This window comes from Xenopus laevis, chromosome 4L (genome assembly GCF_017654675.1).
Source record: "Xenopus laevis strain J_2021 chromosome 4L, Xenopus_laevis_v10.1, whole genome shotgun sequence".
NCBI lineage: Eukaryota > Metazoa > Chordata > Amphibia > Anura > Pipidae > Xenopus > Xenopus laevis.
Window position 1 is genome coordinate 32,544,897 of NC_054377.1, and position 24,049 is coordinate 32,568,945.

General features: G+C 35.2%; 1 protein-coding gene across 4 annotated transcripts in view; it reads left to right on the plus strand.

Annotated features, from left to right (window-relative positions):
* The window catches only part of vrk3.L (VRK serine/threonine kinase 3 L homeolog), a 47,030-nt gene that overhangs the window by 21,953 nt on the left and 1,028 nt on the right, over positions 1-24,049 (plus strand). For all 4 annotated transcript variants that reach the window (XM_018256731.2, XM_018256729.2, XM_018256730.2 and 1 more), the window contains 10 exons: positions 1,401-1,544; positions 3,689-3,738; positions 5,299-5,365; positions 6,464-6,545; positions 14,402-14,504; positions 15,105-15,197; positions 16,526-16,658; positions 18,556-18,673; positions 21,148-21,206; positions 23,553-23,694. In XM_018256731.2, the coding sequence (XP_018112220.1) occupies positions 1,401-1,544; positions 3,689-3,738; positions 5,299-5,365; positions 6,464-6,545; positions 14,402-14,504; positions 15,105-15,197; positions 16,526-16,658; positions 18,556-18,673; positions 21,148-21,206; positions 23,553-23,689 (986 nt within the window). In that variant the 3' untranslated portion in view covers positions 23,690-23,694. The remainder of the gene's footprint in view (positions 1-1,400; positions 1,545-3,688; positions 3,739-5,298; positions 5,366-6,463; positions 6,546-14,401; positions 14,505-15,104; positions 15,198-16,525; positions 16,659-18,555; positions 18,674-21,147; positions 21,207-23,552; positions 23,695-24,049) is intronic.

The window sequence follows — 24,049 nt, forward strand, 5'->3', positions numbered from 1 at the left end:
TAATATGAAATAATCCATAGCAGTATGTTTTCCAGCCCCTCCCAGGGTCACTTCTGCCACGAAGCAAGGTGAGAATTTTGCCTCAGGCACCAGTGTGAAGCAGCCTCAGTAACTTAAGGAATCACATTTCTGCTTTTGAAAATAAAAAAATTGTCACTCCTTAAAGTTAGTGCTTAAAGGGATACTGTCATGGGAAAAAACATTTTTTTCAAAATGAATCAGTTAATAGCGCTGCTCCAGCAGAATTCTGCACTGAAATCCATTTCTCAAAAGAGCTAACAGATTTTTTTATATTCAATTTTGAAATCTGACATGGGGCTAGACATTTTGTCAATTTCCCAGCTGCCCCTGGTCATGTGACTTGTGCCTGCACTTCAGGAGAGAAATGCTTTCTGGCAGACTGCTGTTTTTCCTTCTCAATGTAACTGAATGTGTCTCAGTGGGACATGGTTTTTTACTATTGAGTGTTGTTCTTAGATCTACCAGGCAGCTGTTATCTTGTGTTAGGGAGCTGCTATCTGGTTACCTTCCCATTGTTCTTTTGTTTGGCTGCTGGGGGGGAAAGGGAGGGGGGTGATATCACTCCAACTTGCAGTACAGCAGTAAAGAGTGATTGAAGTTTATCAGAGCACAAGTCACATGACTTGGGGCAGCTGGGAAATAGACAATATGTCTAGCCCCATGTCAGATTTCAAAATTGAATATAAGAAAAATCTGTTTGCTCTTTTGAGAAATGGATTTGAGTGCAGAATTCTGCTGGAGCAGCACTATTAACTGATTCATTTTGAAAAAAAATTTTTTTCCCATGACAATATCCCTTTAAAGGAAAACTATACCCCCAAACAATGTAGGTCTCTATTAAAAGATACTGAGTAAAACAGCTCATGTGTAAAACCCTGCTTCATGTAAATGAACCATTATAATAATAATATACTTTTTTAGTAGTATGTGCCATTGGGTAATCATAAATAGAAAATTGCCATTTTAAAAAATACACTGTGTACACATACAAACCACATGTAAGGTCACATGAGCCAATTAACAGACAGAGTTCTGCCTTTTGCTTCCTCACTTCTTCCTGTTACAGTAAGAGTTGGTGGTTCAAGGCAAGAGATGTAAAAGGGCAATATTTATGTAAATATATATTCCAGTTTGGTAAGATTCTTTAATATGTCATTCAATTTGATGTAAACTATCTGTTGCTTAAGTATTCATTTTGGGGGTATAGTTTTTCTTTAAAGTTAGAATTGCATTCTCTGTCTGCACAAGCGATGCAGCCCCCCTTAAAACCCGCTCCAATGCAAAAGAGGTGAGCGCATGTTAGGTAAGGGGGTACAACATCGGGGTTGCTGTCTCAGGAGGTAGCATTTGATTGCTGTTGTTGGTTTTTATTTTTATAGGTAAAAACAGCCCTAGAGTTCGTGGAGTTAAATCAGTCAAAATCGAGCCGCTCCCAGAAAATGAAATACTAACTGACACCCAAAGTGTAAAGTGGAGACTTGCTAAATTCTTGTTGGCATGGAATACAGGCATCCTTTATAAAGGTACAAAACTTTTTCAGATCATGTTATGAAAACAGACCTTTTGAGATCCTTTTACAGAAACCATGCATCTTTTAGTACCGCTGGCTTGTAAATTTGATGTAAAGACATCAGAAGATTGAGAGGTGCTGTGTACAGTCATTAATTATTTTGGTTGTATGATTACTGAACATCTGGGTTATTTGCGTAATTTTATTAAAAAAAATGTGTAAACATTGCATTTCTAGCCATATTTTTTAATGTATAAGTTCTCCTTTAAATTTGTGTCTTGCATTTCTGTTACTATTGGAATAACAAATATGAAAACATGATGAAAGCAGAGCATTTTTACCTTTGAGAAATGATTATGCTTCACAAATGGCTTATGTCTATTATGTACTAAATAATAGTTATTGCTAATGTATTTTCACGCTATAAAGCTGGTTCTTTTCTCCTGCTTTATGTATTTGCTAGCCAATTGGCAGCTAAGATTAATTGGTCAGCTGTTTAAAAACCATGCATCTGACTAGTTGGTTGATAGATATGGATAGACTGTAGGCTAGTGTCGCACTATGTAGATCTTGGCCTGTGGAGAAACACAGACCGAGTGCAGGTAAACACAGTAGATTTCGGTGCAAAATGCGAAATATCTTGTTTCTGCGCTGAAATATGGCACATCTGCCTGCACAGATAGTGTGGCACTAGCCTTTCGTTCTTGATGTGTATCTCATGATTGGGTCAATAACATTAGAAACACTCCTGATTTGAAGGACAAGGAAACACAATTCCATTGCCACTATGTTGGTGCCACTATGCCATCAGAGAATTGAATTGCTACATTTGTTTTCCCAGACCTGCTAAGTAGCCTTGCCACATTTACACATTTACAGGAGAAATCATCTTGCACTTGGGGGTGCAAAATGTTAGGCACCCCCAAGTGATTGTATTTACTTACCTGAAACCCCGGGCCTATCAACAGAAAACTGCACCGGCTTGCTGTTATTCCAGCAAACACCTCGGAGCGATCCTCTTCTGGCTTCTTCTTCTTTCTTCAAATTTCCCAGGGGAGACATGTGCAGTTGAACAAAATAGCCGACTTTTTTAGCACAGCTAAGCAAAGAAAGAGGAGGATGGAAGAGGATCGCTCCGTGCTGCTCACTGCTATAACCCCGGGCTGGTGTAGTTTTCTGCTGATAGGAGCACCGGTCCGGGTTTCAGGTAAGTCTATACAATCACTTGGGGTGCACGAAGACGTTCCTTTCTACTTTGACAGTGTTTCCTAGTAATTATTAGCATAGATTTAAGGGCTTGTTTACCACTGCATCCACAATTATGGTTGTAAAAAATTAATATTGTGCAAGTGCTCCTATTGACACAGGGTCACTCTGGAGCTTCCACTACCATCACACTGGTGGTAATTCCAGGGTCCCCACTGGAGCAAGCAGCAGACTTGCTCCTAAAGATTTACAAACAGACATCATTTTGGCACAGCACTGCAAATGATATCATCCCGACATCAACTGCATACAATGCATTCACACTGCACTTGCATTGTTAAATGTTGGCACCCCCGGTTCCTGGGGAATTAGGATTTCCTTGTTCTTTCATTGTGATAGGGGTAGTTAACATTAAATTCAATTATAGAGAATTTCTAGAATGCCCTTTTCTTAGCAACTTCTAAGCTAGTCTTTATGTTAACAGATTTTCTTATCATTATTTGTCTTCTTATTCTGCCTTTTTCAGCTTGTCAGTTGGGGTCAGTGTTAACTCTATTGTTACTTTTTATTGCTTCTATTGCGTTTTTTTTTGTAAATTAGATCCTAGCAGCCATATAGCCATTGGCGTTCCAGAATGGAGAGTGGCTAAACAAAAAATTTAAGTAAACTACAAAAAATAGAAAAAAGACGAGTAATTAAAAGTAGCAATAACAATATTATATCTGTAGCCTTAGAGCATTTGTTATTAGATGGGGTCAGTGGCCTCCATTTGAAAGCAGGAAAGAGTCATAAGAAGAAGGCAAACACTGTAATTAAAAACCTGTAAAAAAATAAGTAATGAAGACCAATTGAAAAGTTGCTTAGAACTTGCTCTTCTATAACATACCTAACGTTAACTCAAAGGCAACCCAGTCCTTTAAACATTTAAATTTTTTTCTTTGCTTTTCTTAGCATATAAAACACCTAGCACTGCAGAAGAGCAGCATTATATCGCTAAACTGGTGAGTCAGTTAAACATATTACACATTATATATAGATTCTGAGTATGAACAGTGTTTTATGTGGACTTCTTTTACATTTATATAATATTTCCTTTTCCAGAGAAAACAATTTGGCATTATCCAAAACTTAATAGATACAATACAAAATAAATACAAAACAATTTACTAAAAGAGAAATACAAGTTTTGACACATTAACCTAGCATTGACAAAAATTCACGTCTTTTTACCAGGTGAAATTTCTTCTGTGAATATTTTCCAATTTACTAAGAGCACAAGAATGAATTTCTTGCCAAGAAAAATTTCTGCAGGTGCAGGCTGGCATTCTACCATTATAAACATAGAGCATCTGCTTTTGCATCTCATTATCTACATCACCTCCTCCATGCTAATTTCCCACATAATTTTTTCTGTGCAAAAATTCTCTAGAAAATTTTCGCTGCTGTAATTGTATGGGTAAAATCACTGACCAACTTTCAATGCCAAGTAGAAAATTGCCTGTAGCTACTCTGCAGAAGCTTTGCCAGTTTTGTTTGTGACACTGGCTTGGCATCATGTATTTACCCTTATTTAAAAGAAAAACATTTGCACTTGCAGCCAGTCATGTGATATAAAGCTACATCAAATAAAGTTAGTTCTTATTGCATGGAGGAGCTGGCAAAAAGTTTACAACGTGGTAACGTTGTAGATTCTAAAGTGTTGGTTCTTTGAGTGTTGATCGTCAGCTCTTTGTGGCAACAACAACACCCTGCAGTTGCCCAAAACGAAGTGGATGCCAAATTAGCAGCCCCTATATAGAGTATCATGCATATGGTTCCATGTAAGGGCTGTGCTTCTAGATACCCCAATTTATGAATCATTTGGAATCATTTATTTTACAATTCTTTTTAAAGGAACAGCTGAAAGACCTTGGGCAACGCTGTTTAGGCCCTTGGATGCCTATATAATGCTTAAAAGAGAAATTCCAGATTAAGCAGTGTTCAGTAATGGACTGGGGGCAATTTTATTTAGTGTACTGCACATGTTCTGATCACCAATGGGAGGGAGAGCACTGGAATTAAAGGATAAGTAAACCTTAAACAAAATGATTGTACAATTTCTCAGGGTGCTTTTCAAAGCACTTTAACTGCTAACAGAATGAATTTTCTTAGTTCCTGTATCAGTACAGTCAAAGAGGTACACCTACAGAAGGAAAACAGAGAAGTGTTCTGATGATGTTGTCCTCAAGAAAGTGATCAGAAGCCTTGGATGCCCTTCACATCTTTTTCCTGAGCAGAGCAACATCAGAACATTTCTGTTTTCCTTCTAAAGATATATATCTTGATTGTACAGTTCCAGGAACTATTGTTACAAATTTTATTATATTGGCAATCAATAAAAACTTAGCTCTGAAACTGAAAAAATAAATAATTAATGTAAATTGCAAAAGTTCTCTGCAATCCTGCACCAATACCATGTCCAATACCATAGTATTACCATGTGTGTTGGCCTTTCATAAAAAAGCCTTCTCTGTATACTCATGTTGAATTACTTTTTAAGTATTTTTTTTCCTATGCTGTAGGATGCAAAAGATGGGAGAATTTTCACTGAACAGAACTTTTTCCAACGTGCAGCAAAAAAAACTGTTGGTTAGTATTGATGCTAATATTACACACATTCTAAACCCACACATAAACTTTGATAGCTCACTATATCCTATACATTCATCCAATTTCTGGGACACTGAACATATGCATTTGACAGACTTTGTAAAACCTGTCCCTAACCTGTAGCTGCATGCACCATGGCGTTTCCTGCCCTAACTCTAGCAGTAAGTGCCCATGCACTGGCTTCAGATACGGATACCGGTGTAGTCATAGGGCTGGTAAGAAGAAAAAACAGGTGCAAAGTATTAAAACATTGAGTAATATTGTACATACTCAATATTCAAATAATGAGACCACTAAAAGATATTAGCTAACAAAAATGTGAGAAATAGCCTAAGGGAAGGGGTAACAAACCAAAAAGGAAAGTGTCAGGGATGGATCACTATTTCCCTATAATAATTATAGATGTATAAGTCCTTTTTAAAATTAAACATGAGAAGCAATTTTCTTTTTATTAAAGGGGTTGTTCACCTTCCAACACTTTTTTCAGTTCGGTTGGTTTCAGATAGTTCACCAGAAATAGACTTTTTCAAGTTACTTTCTATTTTCTATGTGTGACAGTTTTTCTAATATTGATCTAATATTATAATATCACCTTCTAAAGCAGCTCTGGGATGGGGGTCGCCGACCCTGTAAACTGTTTATAAACTCTCTAAATTGATACATTTAGTTGATATTTCTTATGTTTGTCCCTGCTGAGCAGAATCCCTGGGTTTTATTAAAGGCAGCTGTTAGGATTAATACAATAGTTGCTAATACAGTAAATGTTTTAAAATTGTAACAGTCTGCACCTGAATTACTGAGTTGCGAGATTGAAACACCAGGGACATTAAACTTTAAATTTAGATTTTGGAAGAACAGTAGAAAATAAAAAATGGAAAGTAATTGAAAAAACTCTTTTTTTTCTAGTTAACAATATGAAAACAATTGAACTGAAAAAAGTGTTTGGAAGGTGAACAAACCCTTTAAGACATGTTATAAATTCATTTAAATTCACTCAAGAGAAAAGCACCCTATTAACAATGAACTGCTACCTTCCCTTTTACTAAATGTTTGCTAAATGTTTTCATTTTTTTCAAGTTGATAAGTGGAAGAAGTCTCATTCTTGCTCGTTACTTGGAATACCAGACTGTGTTGGCTTTGGAGTACATAAAAGCCACAGGTATTTAATTACAGTATAAATAATTATTAATAAAGTGCATACATATTCTGAAGCACTGACCAATAAAAAAGGGTGAATACATTAAAATACAAGTATGGGACATGTTATCCAGGAATTCTCAGGACCTGGAATTTTTCAGATAATGGATCTTTCCATAATTTGGATCTTCATATCTTAAGTCTATTAGAAAATTGTCAACATTAAAGGGGTTGTTCACCTTTGAGATAACTTTTAGTATGATGTAGAGAATGACATTCTGAGACATTTTTTCATTTTTATTATTGAAGGTTTTTGAGTTATTTAGTTTTTTATTCAGCAGCTCCTCAATTTGCATCTTAAGCAATGTGGTAACTAGGGTCCAAATTACCCTAGCAACCATGCATTGATTTGAATAAGAGACTGGAATATGAATAAGAGAGGGCCTGAATAGAAGGATCAGTAATAAAAAGTAACAATAACAATAAATTTGTAGCCTTACAGAACCCTTTTAGAAGGTAGTCAGCAACGCCCATTTGAAAGCTGCAAAGAGTCGGGGAAAAAAAGCAACTATAAAACTATAAAAAATAAATAATGAAAACCAATTGAAAAGTTGCTTAGAATTGGCCATTCTATAATATAATCAAAGTTACCTTAAAGGTGAAGCACCCCCTTTAAATAAACCCACTAGGCTGATTTTGCTTCCAATAAGGATTAATTATATATTTGTTTGTATCAATTACATGATTCTGTTTTATTATTACAGAGAAAAAGTTAATAATTAAAAAAAAAAAATTGGATTATTTGGAAACTAGAGTTCTATTCAGGCCCTCTCCTATTCATATTCCAGTCTCTTATTCAAATCAATGCATGGTTGTTAGGTTAATTTGACCCTAGTTACCAGATTGGTTAAGATGCCAATTGAAGAGCGGCTGAATTAAAAGCTAAATAACTCAAAAATCTTCAATAATAAGAAATGAAAACAAATAGCAAATTGTCTCAGAATATGATTCTCTACATCATCTCGTAATTTGGAGTTTTCTGGATAATGGGTTTCCTGATAACGGATCCCATACCTCTATGCATATTACATACAAATACAGACTGCTTATTATAGCTTACAACCTGAGAAAGAATGTGAGATATGCAAGGTATGGGATTGAGCAATAAATAGATGACTGTGTGAATGAACTGGTAAGTATTCCATTTATATTCTCCACTCCAAACAAATTTGGATATATCTCTGTCCTTATGTATGCAAAAAGTTTGGAGCGAAAATGAGAAAAATATATGCATGTATAGTGAGTGATCTGTGATTCTAAAGAAAGAAATATTTCCGTCATTGTTACAGTGATACAGTAAACCTCCCACAAAATTATCCATGATATAATGGAACCGTAAGAAAAATGACCGTAAAAGGAACAGCAATACTTCGACAATTTAATAAAATATATACTATGTATATCCCAAGAAATTCTTCTAAAATGCCCCTAAATTCTAATCTGTAACCAAACCTAGCAGATGAATGATTTAATTCTATACATCCGTTAGCATTCTTTTTTGGGTTTCATATCTAATAACTCCCCTTCATCCAATGAGGTTATCGGATATGTACAGTTGCTATGAGCAACAAATCAGGTATTTGCCTAAATTTTTCAACTAATTGCTGATTGGTTTCTATTGGCAACTGAACTTATTCCTTTTTGTCCTTATACTTATTTTCTGAACAATTTTTCTTGATATTGTTAGCTGATTCTATAAATATTTTTTTATAACCCTTATCTGAGATCTTATTATAACTTTTATCCTGAAATCTTTTAGGTAAAATATTATCTAGGTCTTCCTAAATCCCACTGTAATAAACTACAATGTTTTTCTTATTACCTTAATTGTTCCTTATGGTTTTTTCCCAAGACAAGTTTTATCATGATTAGTGTTGGCTAAAATGTAATTATAGTATGTTTCTTAAAAATGTACAGGACAGGATTTTATTACCCTTAGAAGCACATTTATCAAGGGTCAAATTTTTTTTAAACTCTCATAAATTCGACTAGTCGATGTATATGAATAAAATCAATTATTAAAACTCTGACAAAGTTAAACGACCTGAAAACTCAAATCGAATTCAAATTAGATCAAACTCGATTAGAGTTTTTTCTCCGAAAAAAACTCGAATGTCAGGAAGGCTCCAAACATGATCCAAATTGATCCCTGGACCTCTACCGTTGACTTAAACAGTAATTTGGCAGGTTTTAGGTGGCAATAAATCTCGAAAATCTAATTAGAATTTTTTAAAATTCTCAAATCGAATTTGGATAGCTCCCTAGTCGAATTTGATTGTTTTGACCATAAAAAAAAATTTGAGAAATCGAATTTTCAATTCAACCCCTAATAAATCTAGCTAGTATATAAATTCAATTAGAATTCTAGATGGTATCGTTAGTATATAATTACATATGTTTTTAATAATTTTCTGACTAGTTTCACACACTAATATAATCATTCAGCATCACTATAGGGATAAATGTGAAGCTATTATAAGGAATATAATCGTTTTTGTTTTTTTCAATTTACCACAAAGAAATATGCAAAATGGTGAGTGAATAGTCTCCCCATGGCACTGCCACACATCTGAAGAATTAAAATAGTTGCAATATACATTGGAAAATCCAATGTAATAAATGTACATTATAATTTATTATTAGTTTTAATCACAAAAAAATGTGGTACTCTTTTTACACATCGTTAATTTTGATTTAAAAAACTTCTAAGAAAGGTGTGGAATCTATAAGAGGTTATTGGTAAACAGCCTCACTCACTTTAGGATGCATGTTAGATATCCCATGTGGTAATTCCCACTGGAACAGTTAAAAGCATTGTTCCAAACAACCCCAATCAAAATGCTTGGCTCATTTTGGGTGCATTTAGGTGACAGCATATTTAATAGCATGAGTTTGTGTTCAAACCTACTGCAATTTATATATGTAACCCTATTCATGACTGTATGGCATGTTTCATTCTGTTTTATATGTATATTATTGGTGCTAATAAAAACATTAAAAAAATAGCATGAGTCAGAGCAACCCCTCCTGGCCAAACAAGAGAATGCACAAATAATAAGACTGTATAAACAACAAATATAACACAGGATATTGTTATGGGGTCAAAAATACATAAATAATAAAAGATAACATTACAGTCTTTACCTGATTGTCTCTGTTACACATTAATTAAACGAAATGAGGGATATCCCACTTTGTGTTTAAGCCATATGGGGCACCTATTTCAAATATGCACACACATGCAGTTAGGCCCTAAATATTTGGACAGAGACAACATTTTCTAATTTTGGTTCTGTACATTACCACAATGATTTTTAAATGAAACAACTCAGATGCAGTTGAACTGCAGACTTTCCGCAGTGAGTTGAACAAGATGATTGCATAAAAATGTGAGGAACTAAAGCCTTTTTTTTTTAAATCTCTTCATTTCAGGGGCTCAAAATTAGACAAATTAAAAAACTGAAAATAAAATGTTAATTTCTAATACTTGGTTGAAAACCCTTTTCTGGCAATGACAGCCTGAAGTCTTGAACTCATGGACATCACCAGATTCTGGGTTTCCTCCTTTTTAATGCTATGCTAGCCTTTACTGCAGCGGCAGTTACTGGTTGTTTGTGGGTCTTTCTGTCCGAAGTTTAGTCTTCAAGTGAAATGCATGCTCAATTGGGTTCAGATCAGGTGACTGACTTGGCCATTCAAAATTATTCCACTTCTTTGCTTTAATAAACTTCTGGGTTGCTTTGGCTGTATGTTTTGGATCATTACGAAACACCTCCCAATCAATTTGACTGCATTTAGTAGTATGTCTCTGAACATCTCCGAATTAATTCGGCTGCTTCTGTCCTTTGTCACATCATCTATAAACACTAGTGTCCCAGTGCCACTGGCAGCCATGCATGTCCAAGCCATCACACTGCCTCCGCCATGTTTTATAGAGATGTGGTATGCTTTGGATCATGAGCTGTTCCATGCTTTCTCCATAATTTTTTCTTGCCATACTTTTTTCGTCATTTTCTTACCACTCATAAGTAGGGATGTTACGAACCGCCGAGTATGTGTTCGCGAACGCCGTTCGCGAACACCGGCAAAAAATGCGAACTGTTCGCGAACTTCGAACATCCGAAAATCGTTCGATTCGAACGATCGAAGGATTTTAATCGTTCGATCGAACGATTTTCGTTCGAATCGAACGAAAATCGTTCGATTTTAGCGATCGAATGGTCGAACGATTTTGACGCGAACGCCTATTGGCGAACGTCGCGCGACGTTCGCGAACTTGCGGCGGACGCGAACAGGCGAACAGTTCGCCGGCGAACAGTTCGCTACATCCCTACTCATAAGCCTCATCATTCTTGAGGCTTATGAGTGGCTTGCACCTTGCAGTGCATTTACTGTATTTACTTTAATGCAGTCTTCTCTGGTAGACTTGGATATCAATATGCCTACCTCCTGGAGAGTGTTTTTCACTTGTTTGGCTGCTGTGAAGGGGTTTCTCTTCACCATGGAAATGATTCTGCAATCATCCACCACTGTTTTCTTCCGTGGACGTCCTGGTATTTTTGCGTTGCTGAGTTCACCAGTGCTTTCTTTCCTTCTCAGGATGTTCCAAACTGTAGATGTTGCCACTCCTAGGGGCCCATTCACTAAGTTCGAGTGAAGGAATAGAGGGAAAAAAACTTTGAATTTCGAAGTGTTTTTTTGGCTACTTCGACCATCGAATGGGCTACTTCGACCTTCGACTACGACTTCGAATCGAAGGATTCGAACTAAAAATCGTTCGACTATTCGACCATTCAATAGTTGAAGTACTGTCTCTTTAAGAAAAAACTTCGACCCCCTAGTTCACCACCTAAAAGCTACCGAAGTCCATGTTAGCCTATGGGGAAGGTCCCCATAGGCTTTCCAAGTTTTTTCTGATCGAAGGATAATCCTTCGATCGATGGATTAAAATCCTTCGAATCGTTCGATTATTCCTTCGATCGAACGAATTGCGCAAAATCCTTCAACTTCGATATTCGAAGTCGAAGGATTTTAATTCGCCAGACGAATATCGAGGGTTAATTAACCCTCGATATTCGACCCTTAATACATCTGCCCCCTAATGTAACAATTTCTCAGATTTTTTTTTTTGTTTTTGCAGCTTAAGGATGGCTTGTTTCACCTGCATGGAGAGCTCCTTTCACTGCATGTTGTCTGTTCACAGCAAAATCATCCACATACAAGCACCCCCCCCCCCATCAAATCAACTGCTGAACTTTTATCTGCTTAATTGATAATGACATAACAAAGGAATTGCCAACACCTGCCCATGAAATAGCGTTTGAGTCAATGGTCCAATCACTTTTATAGCCCCTGAAATGAAGTGATTGTGTTAAAGAAAAGGCTTTAGTTCCTCACATTTTTATGCAATCTACTGAGTTAAAGCTGAAAGTCTGCAGTTCAACTGCATCTGAGTTGTTTCATTTATTGTGGTAATGTACAGAACCAAAATTAGAAAAAAGTTGTCTCTGTCCATAGATTTATGGGCCTAACTGTAATTTGTATTTACTAACTAGTAAGTTGATTTTTTTCCCACAGTACTATCAATTTCCAAACTATTTTGATTTTAGAGTTTTTAAACAGTGAGTTCATCATAGTGAATGGAAGATGTATCATGTATCTTTTAATGCAAAATAATATAAATGAAAATATTCTAATTTCAAAAAAATCTGCCCCACATTTGGCACTCCCTAAAGCTAATGCTCTGGTATAAATCTTAAACTAAATCTGTATTGATCTGCATTGATTAGTAATGGATCTGTATAACATGTTATTTATTATATTGTTGTTACACTAGGAGGCAGATTTATTCAGGGTCGAATTGAAAATTACAAAAAAATTGTATGGTCTAAACTGTCAAAATAGACTGAATTTGACTATTCACCACTTAAAACCTGCCAAATTAATGTTTAAGTCAATGGGAGAGGTTCAGTGACCAATTTGAAGATGATAGTAGCCTTCCTGAGTTTTCTTCAGAGAGTTTTCGGGTTGGTAAAATTTGTGCGAGTTTTAGATATTCGATTCTTTTAATTAATGACACCCATTCAAATTTAGAATAAAATCTATTTTATTAGAGTTTAAAAAAAACAATGCGCAGTGAATGTAATAAAACTTTTTACTGAAAAAGTTATGTTTGCTCCAAAAGATTACGACACCTTCAAGAACTTGCGCAATTAAATCACAATGACAGTTTAAGGAAGAATATTACATTGCGAGATATGAATTTTTATTCTTATTGGTGTGAATTGTTTTTCTCTTTGCAAATTTTATTACATTCCCCCTTTAATGTTTTATAAACAGAATTTAGATATGACAGGTTTAATACTGCTAAACGTGTTAGATATGTAACACTTGTAGTCCAATGATATTGTGATTTTTTTTTTTCCCCATAAACCTGATGAAAGCAATTGTTTTTTGTGTCTTTAGATATATTTAGAGAATAAACTATTTTATCTCTAATCTAATCCTATTTAGATAGATAAGTATAAAGAATATAAAGACACATTTATCTCTAAAATCAAATATAATAATATAAAGGAAGAAAATAACTATTAATACGTACAAAAAAAAGAACAAAATCAAATATAATAATATAAAGGAAGAACAGAAGAACTATTAATACGTATAGAAAAAAAGAATAAAATTTCAGTACAAAACTTGCTACATGTGGTCAGAAATAGAAAATGGGGGATAACTGTATGAGACTAAAAACAGAAAATTACTGTAGGTAAAAAAAGATATGGGTTGAGAACGTTGGTCTAGAAGACGTGAAAAGTATTTACTGACAGATGTTGAGAATGTAGTACAGAAGACTTGACAGAATTACATTTTCTTGGAAATGGCTGGAATACACCCGTGAGTCCTAAGACACCTTATTTCATATGTAACCAGACCATGATCTTTTAAGCTTCAAAAATATTATCTCAGCTTGGTAATTATAGACTTTTAAACCCCACATCTGTTGCAAAAGCATTATGTGTATTTGTTAAGAGATTGCTTTAAGGAATATGAGCCCTATTCATAAATCACAGAAGTGAGTTTTACTACTTTGTATGCTTCTGTGGAAGATGTCCATGTTATAACTATACAAACAATGTCATAGTTTTAGGTTCTGTTTAAGAAATTTCAGGAGCTACTTTAAAAACAGTCCAACATGTCCAAAATTGTGCCATTGCCTTTAGTGAGAACAAGGTTTGTGTTGTTCTAAAATACTACAAGATCGTCATATTACTACTTTGCTGTTTCATATTAAGTGGCATAACTATAGAGGGAAAGGGGAACAGGGATCGCACTATAGGGTTCCAGATGACCTGCTATTTTTTTTTAGGTTATGCCCCCTGTGCATAATGTTTTATTTGACATGCATGCATATATTCAATGCCCAGGTACAACGTAATAGAAGAAACACCAGCAACACTTTGCTTTTCATCTGTGTATTAAAGGTGTATGTACAACTGACGTGACATCTAGGTCCCCTTTGGGTCCGTACATACACTTATAGATATGTATACAGTATAAATATATATAAATAAAAATAATCGGCACGTGCCTTGGTGCTTTCTTAAAATTCATGCATAGATACAAGACAATGTCCAAAAAAAAGGTCCAAAACGGGGCAGAACAGTTGACAATAAATTCTTCTTTACTTTTCACCGCATTTGGTAGTCCTGGAATGCGTCTGTTGTTGGAATCTCTCTCTTTCACTCACACATACACCGTAAATATAGCTAATATTTAAATCGTAATTTGTGTGCATAATATGGCTATTTGTTCCCACAGATTTTTGGTATTCTCCGCTCTCGGACAAAACCTGCAGTCTATCATTGATGAAGAAGATGGTAAATTGCCAGAAAAAGCTGTTTTTCACATTGCATGTAGAATTGTAAGTGTTTTTTTTCTCATTTCTTTCTGAGGGTAGGGTACAAAGTTGGCAAATTTTATTTGTGATGTAAACGTTTATTATATTATATAACCACTTTTTTTTTTATAAAAAGGATTATTTGTTTCTGTAAGATGTATGGCCCTAATTTTATTTAGGAACTTATTTTGTCAGATAACCATCACTTCCGTGCCATATCTTACAGGAGATCTCATGTTTGAGAAATGCGCTTGGCAGCCACATTTAGAATACAGTATATTCAAAGACAGAATACTGTGTTTTTCATAAAAGTCACTTTAAAGTAGGGATACACCGAATCCACTATTTTGGATTCGGCCGAACCCCCGAATCCTTACGAAAGATTCGGCCGAATTCTAATTTGCATATGCAAATTAGGATTTTGATTCGGTTCGGCCAGGCAGAAGGCCGAATCCTGGATTCGGTGCATCCCTACTTTAAATTGCACTCAGAGAAGCCTTTGCAGCTTTTGCATTGGTTTTCAGGATTTGCTATTTGGTTATAAAATTCTCTCTCTCTCTCTCTCTCTCTCTCTCTCTCTCTCTCTCTCTCTCTCTCTCTCTCTAACTCTAAATTTTACTACAGATTAATGCACTGGAATATATTCATGAAAATGAATATGTACATGGAGATATCACAGCTGAAAACATATTTGTAAACCAGAATGAGACTTCTGAGGTAGGAAACCAACATTCCGATGTACAACAACCAATGATGTCAGAACTAGTAGTAGTAGTATACAGAATATAAATAGCCAGACATATACTGCTTTACATAGTCATTATATTAGCAATTGAAAATGTATAATTAATGTATGACAGAAAGTTGCTTAGATTTGCATTCTTTTTCATTATGAAAAAAGCAAGTTTTTATTTTGGTTCTCAAATCTGCCATGTGTACCTGCACCCTGGCCAATGCAATGGATCCAGGTACAGGCGAGGAAAATTATTCTTGTCGTAAGAGCTCATTCTCAGGCTCTGTTTATCCACAGGGCAAGATTGGTTGTGTGTAACATTAGCCTTACACTAGGGGGCTGATTTATCAAAACTTAAGTTGGATTCTTTTATCCACTTGAGAGAATTGCAGGCGTGCAAGTATTTACTTAAACCTCAAATAGTCAGAATGTATTAAAGTGGGCCTGTCACCCAGACACAAATATTGTATGCCCCTCCACTGTGCCTTAGTCATAGAGGCGGGGCAGACAATTACTTTTACTTTCCATTATGCACTTCCAAGATGTCACTGCTCTCCACACATTTTCCCATTCTCTTCACCATTTAATTGTGTAGTCAGGGCATGGGGATGGCCATCGGGGTCCACCATTCTGGGGCACAAACAAGATTCTGAGATGATGCAAAGTTTGCCTTAATAACAGTGCCCACAAAATGGCTCCTGCCTGCTTGCTATAATTATGAATTCCCAGACTAAAGGAAACATGATTCAAATAATTTATATAGTATAATTAAAAGTTAATTTTGCTTGACTAATGTGATAAAATAGTTTTTTGAATATTTTTTGGGGGTGACCGGTCCCCTTTAAAGAAAAAAATGTGAAAAGTCGACCAAAAACCTGGCAAGAAAAAGTGATATTATATGGAAATATTTCTTAACAACTTTATTTATTTTCCTAGTTTACTAAAACATTACAGATTTTCTGCCTCATTGAAAATAATAAAACAATGTATTTCCCTTTGGCATGAGTCCTTTCTCCACAAAACAAACACCCAGGAATACTTTGTTGCAGTTTTTTCTTAAATAGGCTAGCATTCCTCTAAAAGCACTCTTGCCATGAAAGCACTTACACTGATTCTTGTCAGTTGATGTTTGAATGTGGTCTTAAAAAAAAAAAAAAGGTGGTGGGGAAAGTGCCTAAAATACACACCGTGTACCATTAGCCTAAATTAATATTTAATTTTTCTAAGAATACTTCCTGTTTCTAAGATTGTTAAAAATGATGGTGAAGTCACTATTTGTCTCCATAGTTTATGGCACTTCTCTATTTACTAGGTTTATTTGGCTGGCTACTATTTTGCCTTCCGTTATTGTCCTGGTGGAGAACATGTTACATACCGAGAGGGCAGCAGAAGCCTCCATGAGGGCACAGCTGAGTTTATCAGTGTGGACATCCACAAAGGAGCAGGTATGATATCTTTGCAAATGTCAGGGCTATTTTAAGGACCAGATAGACTAGTACTAATAGTGGGGCATTTTCTTTACTGACACAACTGAAAGACAACATTAACAACTTTGCATGTATATCGTTGCTAGGACTACTGCCCTGTACAGTATTGGTGGAGGCAGCTGCCATTGAAGATTTGTGGCAGGGTCTTGGTGTCTTAAATGTGTGTGTGTGGGGGGGGTCAGCTTCTAATTCAATACACCAGTGTTTAGGGGCCTATAATCACAGGACATACACGTCACTAAAAAAGTGCAAAGTGGCAATCGGCTAGCAGTAACATTTTTAGGACTGCCAGTGTTTAATCCTGGTGAATATGGCTCTTAGAGAGGGCAGCTGGGAAGGAGTTTAATATGAGAATGTTTAATATTTGTGTTTAGTCCTTGTGATACCCTGGCAGGAAATATGATTTGGGGGTTTTATGCAAGATATTTTGTCCTACTTAAAAAGGCAACTAGATTTCAACTAAGTACATTAAGTCCCTTGGCCATAAAAATGTTTCTGCTTATTAAATGTTGCACCTCATGATTATACCCATTGTTGGAGAGGACAGCTCTGAGCTGGCGTGTGCGGAGCAAGCTGACTCCAAGAACACCCTTGTGCTTAGTGATGATTTGGATGAAAATACAGGTTTTAATTGTAGTTAATTTCATTTGAAAGGTGGATATGTTAATATGATGCCAGGCCCGCAAATGCCAAGCGGTATTTTTTATTCCTGGTGCTAGGGTTCAACTTGTAGTGGAGAGGATGCACAACTTTTTAGGAAGGGTTGGTGAAAGGCCAGCAGTCATAGTAACACAGGCACCAATTACACAGTTAAATATAGAGGGAAATCATCAAGACTGAGTTCAGAAGAGTGGTTACTTAGCTATATTACAAATTACATACTATGTTAGGGGATCAGAGTTTATTGAAATTAAAATCTGTCTTAGATATTTCTGTAGAGATTAGTGCTTTGTTATTTTAGAAGACTGAGATAAATACAGGCTCTTTTGTAAGGATGGCTGCTACTCGATGATACTGCAGCTGATTAGGGGAATAGTATCTAGTAGGATACGGTTCAGGATCCAGCCAGGATTCGGCCCTTTTCAGCAGGATTCGGATAATGAAAAAAATGTTTTATTTTGCCTAGCATCTAATTACCCAGTTTTTATTTTTACACTGAACAGTTCCTTTAAAAAGAGCGTGTACATCTTTCTTTTCATTTTCAAATTGACCATGGGCACAAAGTTGATAACTTTTAAGTTTTGAGATCCTTATCACCTTATCTACAAAAATGCACAGATCCTTCTCAGTTAACGTACCCCACTAACAACACTGGTTCAATTAGAAAATGTTCCATTTACCACCACTCTTTCTAATCTATCCTTCAGTCAGAACAAATACTATGTTCCAGGACAATATTCCCTAATTTTATCCCTAAGTTTCTGTGTGGTACTGTATCAAATGCTTTAGCAAAGTCTAGGATGTTTACATCTACTGCCATCCCAGAGTTGAGGTTCCTGCTCACCTGCTCATAAAAGGCAATTAAATTAATCTAATAAGATCTTTTGTGCATAAAACCATGCTTGCAGAAACTCATAGTACTGTGATTTGCAGTGAAGTCAAGTATTTTCTCCCTTAATACACCTTCAAAAAGCTTTCTTACCACTGTTGTCAGACTAACCAGCCTATAGTTTTGAGGCTAGGAACGGGATCCATTTTTGAATAGTGGCAAAATATTAGCAATTTGCCAGTTTCTCAGCAGGCATGTTTGCTTCAAAATATATAAGAAATGAGTAGACATTCCAAATGTATTATGTTGATGTGTATTATAAATATTTTGCATAATAAATTTAAATGTCTTTTTATATTGTATAAGCTCCTTCACGTCGCAGTGATTTGGAGTCACTAGGATATTGCATGCTGAAATGGCTATGTGGATCTCTACCTTGGAGTGAGCTGACAAATGCCAACACAATAATGGAGCAGAAAAAGAGGTTTGATTTAGTACTCTGATTAGTTTAGTAAATCATATAATTTTCAGCCATTTCATTCATGGGGGCTGTCAATGCAAATAAGAGAGCTAACTCAGAAAATAAAGGGGATATTTTGCATAGGAATATAAAAAAAAATCCATAAAAAAGAAAAAGGAGTCAGTACCTTTAACTTGCTTGTGGGGTGCCCGCGATATGTATTCAAGGTGCATGAGGACACAAGACATTCATCACCTGAGGAATCCGTTACTTGAGGAAGGGCTGAACATGTCCCAGAACATTTCATCCACGTGTGTTTGTGTCCTGATGCACCTTGAATCTATAGAACCACTTGCAAATTACAAATACTGACTCCTTTTTTTATTTTTATGAATTTGTTTATGCTGGTGGTGAGTCCAGGGAGCTCACCTATCAGGATCTTACCAATCTGGTATATAAAAAAAGTAACACACCAGTTACAATTGGTGAGTAAGGCTAGCACAGGTATGCAATCCATTATCCAGAAACCCATTAAACAAAAAGTTCTGAATTATGGAAGGCCATCTCCCATAGGGGCAAATTTACTAAAGGGCGAAAATTCGTGACGTAACGTTGGCACTTAGCCGATTTACTAACGGGTGCTGGCGTAAATTCGCTAGCGAAGTAGACCTACTCTAGCGCCACTTTGCACCCTTACGCCAGACGAAGTTGTGCTCTGGCGAAGGGACGTAACTACGCTAATTCACTAACTTGCGTATTTTACTGAATGTTACCTCTTGCGCCAGACTAGAGTAGATAGGAGTTTGTCAAAAAAAAGTTGAAAATTTTTCTAAGTCCCAAAATTTTTACTGGGTGATAGGCTGAAAAAGATCGTAAAATTTTTTTTGGGGTACCCTCCTTCTCCCTTACATTTGGCACCTAAACTATACAGTGGGCACATGTGTAGGGCAACATAAGAGCTCTATTCAATTTTATTAAGTTTCCCTGGCCTTGTGTAGTGTAATGTAGTTGCTACAGCATACACGTCCATTGTACTTTAACTGCATGCCGTATGATAATTAGGCATCACTAGCGTAACTTCGGACTGCTTATCGTATTATCGCTAGCGCAACTTTGCAACAGTTCGGTAACCTATGCGCAACTTCAGATCTTCATGAATTTGCGCAGCCCTGGCGAAACTACGCCTGGCAAAGTGTGGCAAAGCCGTCACTAGCGCATTTTTGGCGCATAGTGAATTTGCCCCATAGACTCCATTGTAATCAAATAATTCTGATTTTTAAAAATTATTTCCTTTTTCCTTGTAATAAGACGTTAGTACCTTGTATGTCATCCAAACTAAGATATATTTCATTGTGGTAATGTACAGAACCAAAATTAGAAAAAAAAGTTGTCTGTCCAAATATTTATGGACCTAACTGTATGTTCCATATTTATAAAAGTTTAATATACACCAAGAAAAAACACAGCAAGCAGGCAAATTTAATTATCTTCAATGAATATGATATTAATAATGAATGAATATAAATGTCATTCATTGCACCTCAGTGCTACTATCTTGTTGTTCTCCCCACAATTTATTTCTATAATTAAGTGACATATTTAGAGGCCCATTTACTAAGGGTTGAATATCGAGGGTTAATTAACCCTCATTATTCAACCATCGAAGTCGGAAGGATTTACTGCAAACGATTCAAAGGATTTTAATCTATCAATCGAATCATTTTCCTTCAATCAAAAAAAGGTTAGAAAGCTTATGGGGAAGGTCCCCATTGGCTAACATTGTAGCTCGGTAGGTTTAAAGTGCCGAAGTAGGTAGTCGAAGTTTTTTTTTTAAAAGAGACAGTACTTAAACTATCGAATGGTCGAATAGTCGAACGATTTTTAGTACGAGTCGTTCAATTCATAGTCAAAGGTCGAAGTAGCCTATTCGATGGTCGAAGTACCCAAAAAAAAACTTTGAAATTCGAAGTTTTTTTTACTTCGAATCCTTCACTCGAGCTTAGTTAATGTGCCCCTTAGTGACATATAAAGGATTTTCCCCTTCAATAAGACTTTGCATAGAGAAAGGTTGCAAGAATAAATGATAAAAGTGAAGTGCAAATTCTCAGATTATCACTTTGCTAAAGCATGGGTTTCTGTATTAGAGGAATAAATCCGCTGCATATGCTAGGGATAAATCCTCTGCATGTGCCATAACTTCTGTTCTAGAAATCTTCCTTAGAAATGACACACCAAAAATAATGCATACTCTATTTCTTTTGATTTTACTTGCCTGTGCTAATCTTTGCAGTAGTTTATAAATATGCAATTATTACCCTGTTATAAGAGCTGTATTTTATTTTTTAAGTTTACCTAACCTTTGTAAATTTACCCCATAAGTTTTTTATGAAGCAGAAATGTATATTTAAATTGATACATTGTCATTCATCCACGACATTCTTTTGAAAAATGTAATGAGTATTTTGTAATGCATGGCTCACAACTACATGTTTTCACAGATTCAAAACAAACCTAGCAGAATTTCTTGAACAGTCTTTCAGGCAAGGTAAAGTGCCAGGTAGGTGCCTTATTATGCTATACACAAATAGATTAGGCTTTAACAATGTATATTAACAATCTTATTTTAAAAGGTTCTTAAAGGGGACCTGTCACACAAAAAAATATTCCAAATACTATTTTAGCAAAATAAACTTTATTTACACTATATAAATTATTTTAATCTTGTTTCATTCGGTCTGGGAACTCATAATTATAGCAAGCAGGGAAGCGCCATTTTGTGGACACTGTTTTTAATTCAAGCCTTTTTTCATCTCAAAATCTTGTTTGTGAACCAGAATAGGTGACCCGATGTACGTCCCCATGCACTGGTTACACAATGAAATGGTAAAGACAGAGGGGGGAATGTGGGTGATATATAGTAAGTGCTGAATGGAAAGTCAAAGTAATTGCCTGCTATGCCTAAGGCATAGAGGAGGGGTCTGCAATATTTGATTGACAGCTGAGATTTTTTATTGCGTTTACAACAGCTGTGAATGCTTTAATAAAAAAAAGAATTTGGATTTCAGGTTTAATTAGAAAAGCACTTTTATTATACATCTTTTTATTTTGGGGTGACAGGTCCACTGTAATGGTGTTCATCTGCAGTATGTTAGGTACACACAAATATCTTTGTAATTTAGAGCATTGGTTGCTGCTTGAAATGAACTCAATTGAAAGTTGCTGAGTTTCCGGTTTATTGAAGTGATTATTTCCACAACAAATGTATTTTGAACACATAATCACTTATATGTGTTTAAAGACAACTAGAATTAATCTAACAAAAGATTCAAAATGGCTAGCAATTACTAATCACCCCTTTAAAAGCAATGCTCAAAATCTAATACATTTAAAATGTAATACAAATCAATATTGAAAAGCAAAATGGTCTAATTTGAATACAATTTCAAATCATTAAACATTCCAATTCCACTTTTAGATCATCATTAAAATTTAACCCAATTACATTTTTGTTTTACTTTAGAATCACAACTTTATATTTTTTATTTGGAATTATAATTAGATTTTCATTTGAAATTGGATTTTAATGTTTTAATTGGGGTTTCAAGTTGTAATTGGATTGTCATTTTTATTTGAAATTGGAATTTCTATTTAATTATAGATATTTTGTAATTCTGATTTTTTTTATTCTGTTATGTCTGAAATGGATTTTGAGTTAGGATTTTAATTTAGCATATTTTAATTTATGTTTTGCGTTGGATTTTAGAATTATAGTTTTATTTTTAACTATTTGGATTTTGAGTTGGAAATTGGATTATTTTGATTAGTAAATATTGCTTGATTCTGAGTTTGATTTTGAATTGGACTTTTTCTTCTGATTATGAGTTGGATTTTGATTTTAAGTAGGATTTTGATTCTAATTTGATTTTTTGATTAAAAAAAAATATTTTTGATTTATGTTTTTATTCTGATTTTAAATTATATTTTGTCCCTGATTCTAAATTAGATTTTGAATCAGACTGGAAATTAGATTTTGATTTGAAAATTGGAGCTTTTGATGATTATTGGATTTGGATTGGAATTCGGCAATTACTTTGCTACTGAGTTAAATTTTCAGTATTTGGATTTTCTTTTGCTTCGGAATGTGAGGATTAAACTTTAACATGCTTTGAGATAATTCGCTCTGTATCATGGGTCTTTTATATGGGGAATCTGTATATACAGATAAACATTTTTTCCTGATGAAAGCAGTAGCAAAGGAGTTTTTGAACATGCAAAACAGCAAAACAGCAAAACAAAAATAATTCTGTCTTTTCTGTGATTGTTGTATAATTAGGACAGTGGATATATAATATACAATTCAGCTCTGCATCCAGTTATAGTCGCCAACCGAGCATGTGGGTAGAAGGATAAACAAGCCAACTTTTTTCAAATTAAGGTTTAATAGCTTGGAAAAGTGGGGGGAATTTACATAACTATGAGTTCACATGACAATGTTATAGTATACTGTAATGATCAGTATGGAGATGTAAAATACCGAATACGCTCTTCCTTGTAGGTATATCCGTGCATGCGCATATAAGGTTTTATGAAAAATGTGGGTGGCAAATACCCGTTGTCCGATCAGATAGGTGTTTTGCAGGTACAAGAACATCCCAGGAAATTAAAGTTGCTATGGCAAAAGCAGTTGGTGTCGAAGGGAAGAGTGGGGAAACTGACTAGGGGAAAAAACAACATTCCTTGACCCTTACTGCTACCCCTCAGTATTTTAAATTTACACTATTTTAGAATTGTTCAGATTTTTTTATTCGTATGGAAGACAATATTAATACTAATTATGTACCTTATTCTTAAAATCTATCTTTTGTTACCCTGCTTAATTTTTTTTTTTTATTCCCCTTTGCAGAGGGACTGAGAAGATATTTTGAATATGTGATGAACCTGGACTATGAGGAAAAACCAGATTATGTAGTTGTTCGGAAAACCCTATCCTGTGCATTGACTAAAATAGGCATCTTTCCAGATGATCCAGTTCATATTTAGATCAGGTATAATGTTTTTTTTATTATAAACCTCGCCCCTCATATTTAGTTGGATGTTAATTATCCTACCACTGATAAAAACAGCTTCAGAAAATGTAATTTTTTTTTTTTTAAGTACAGCCAGTTTGAATAAATGTTTACCATTTAATATGGTGCATTATAAATGTGATATACTTAACTTGAAAAATAATTTAGAAGAATACCCATACTAGGTACTTTTGTTTCATAGTTACGAATTAAAGAGCTATAGTCATCTGCTGATGGGATTTTGCCACATGCCATACATGTTCTGTAGGAAAGTAAATTTCTTCCTAAACCCAAAACTGGTACCAGGATCAACATTGTGTAAAAATAATTAAAA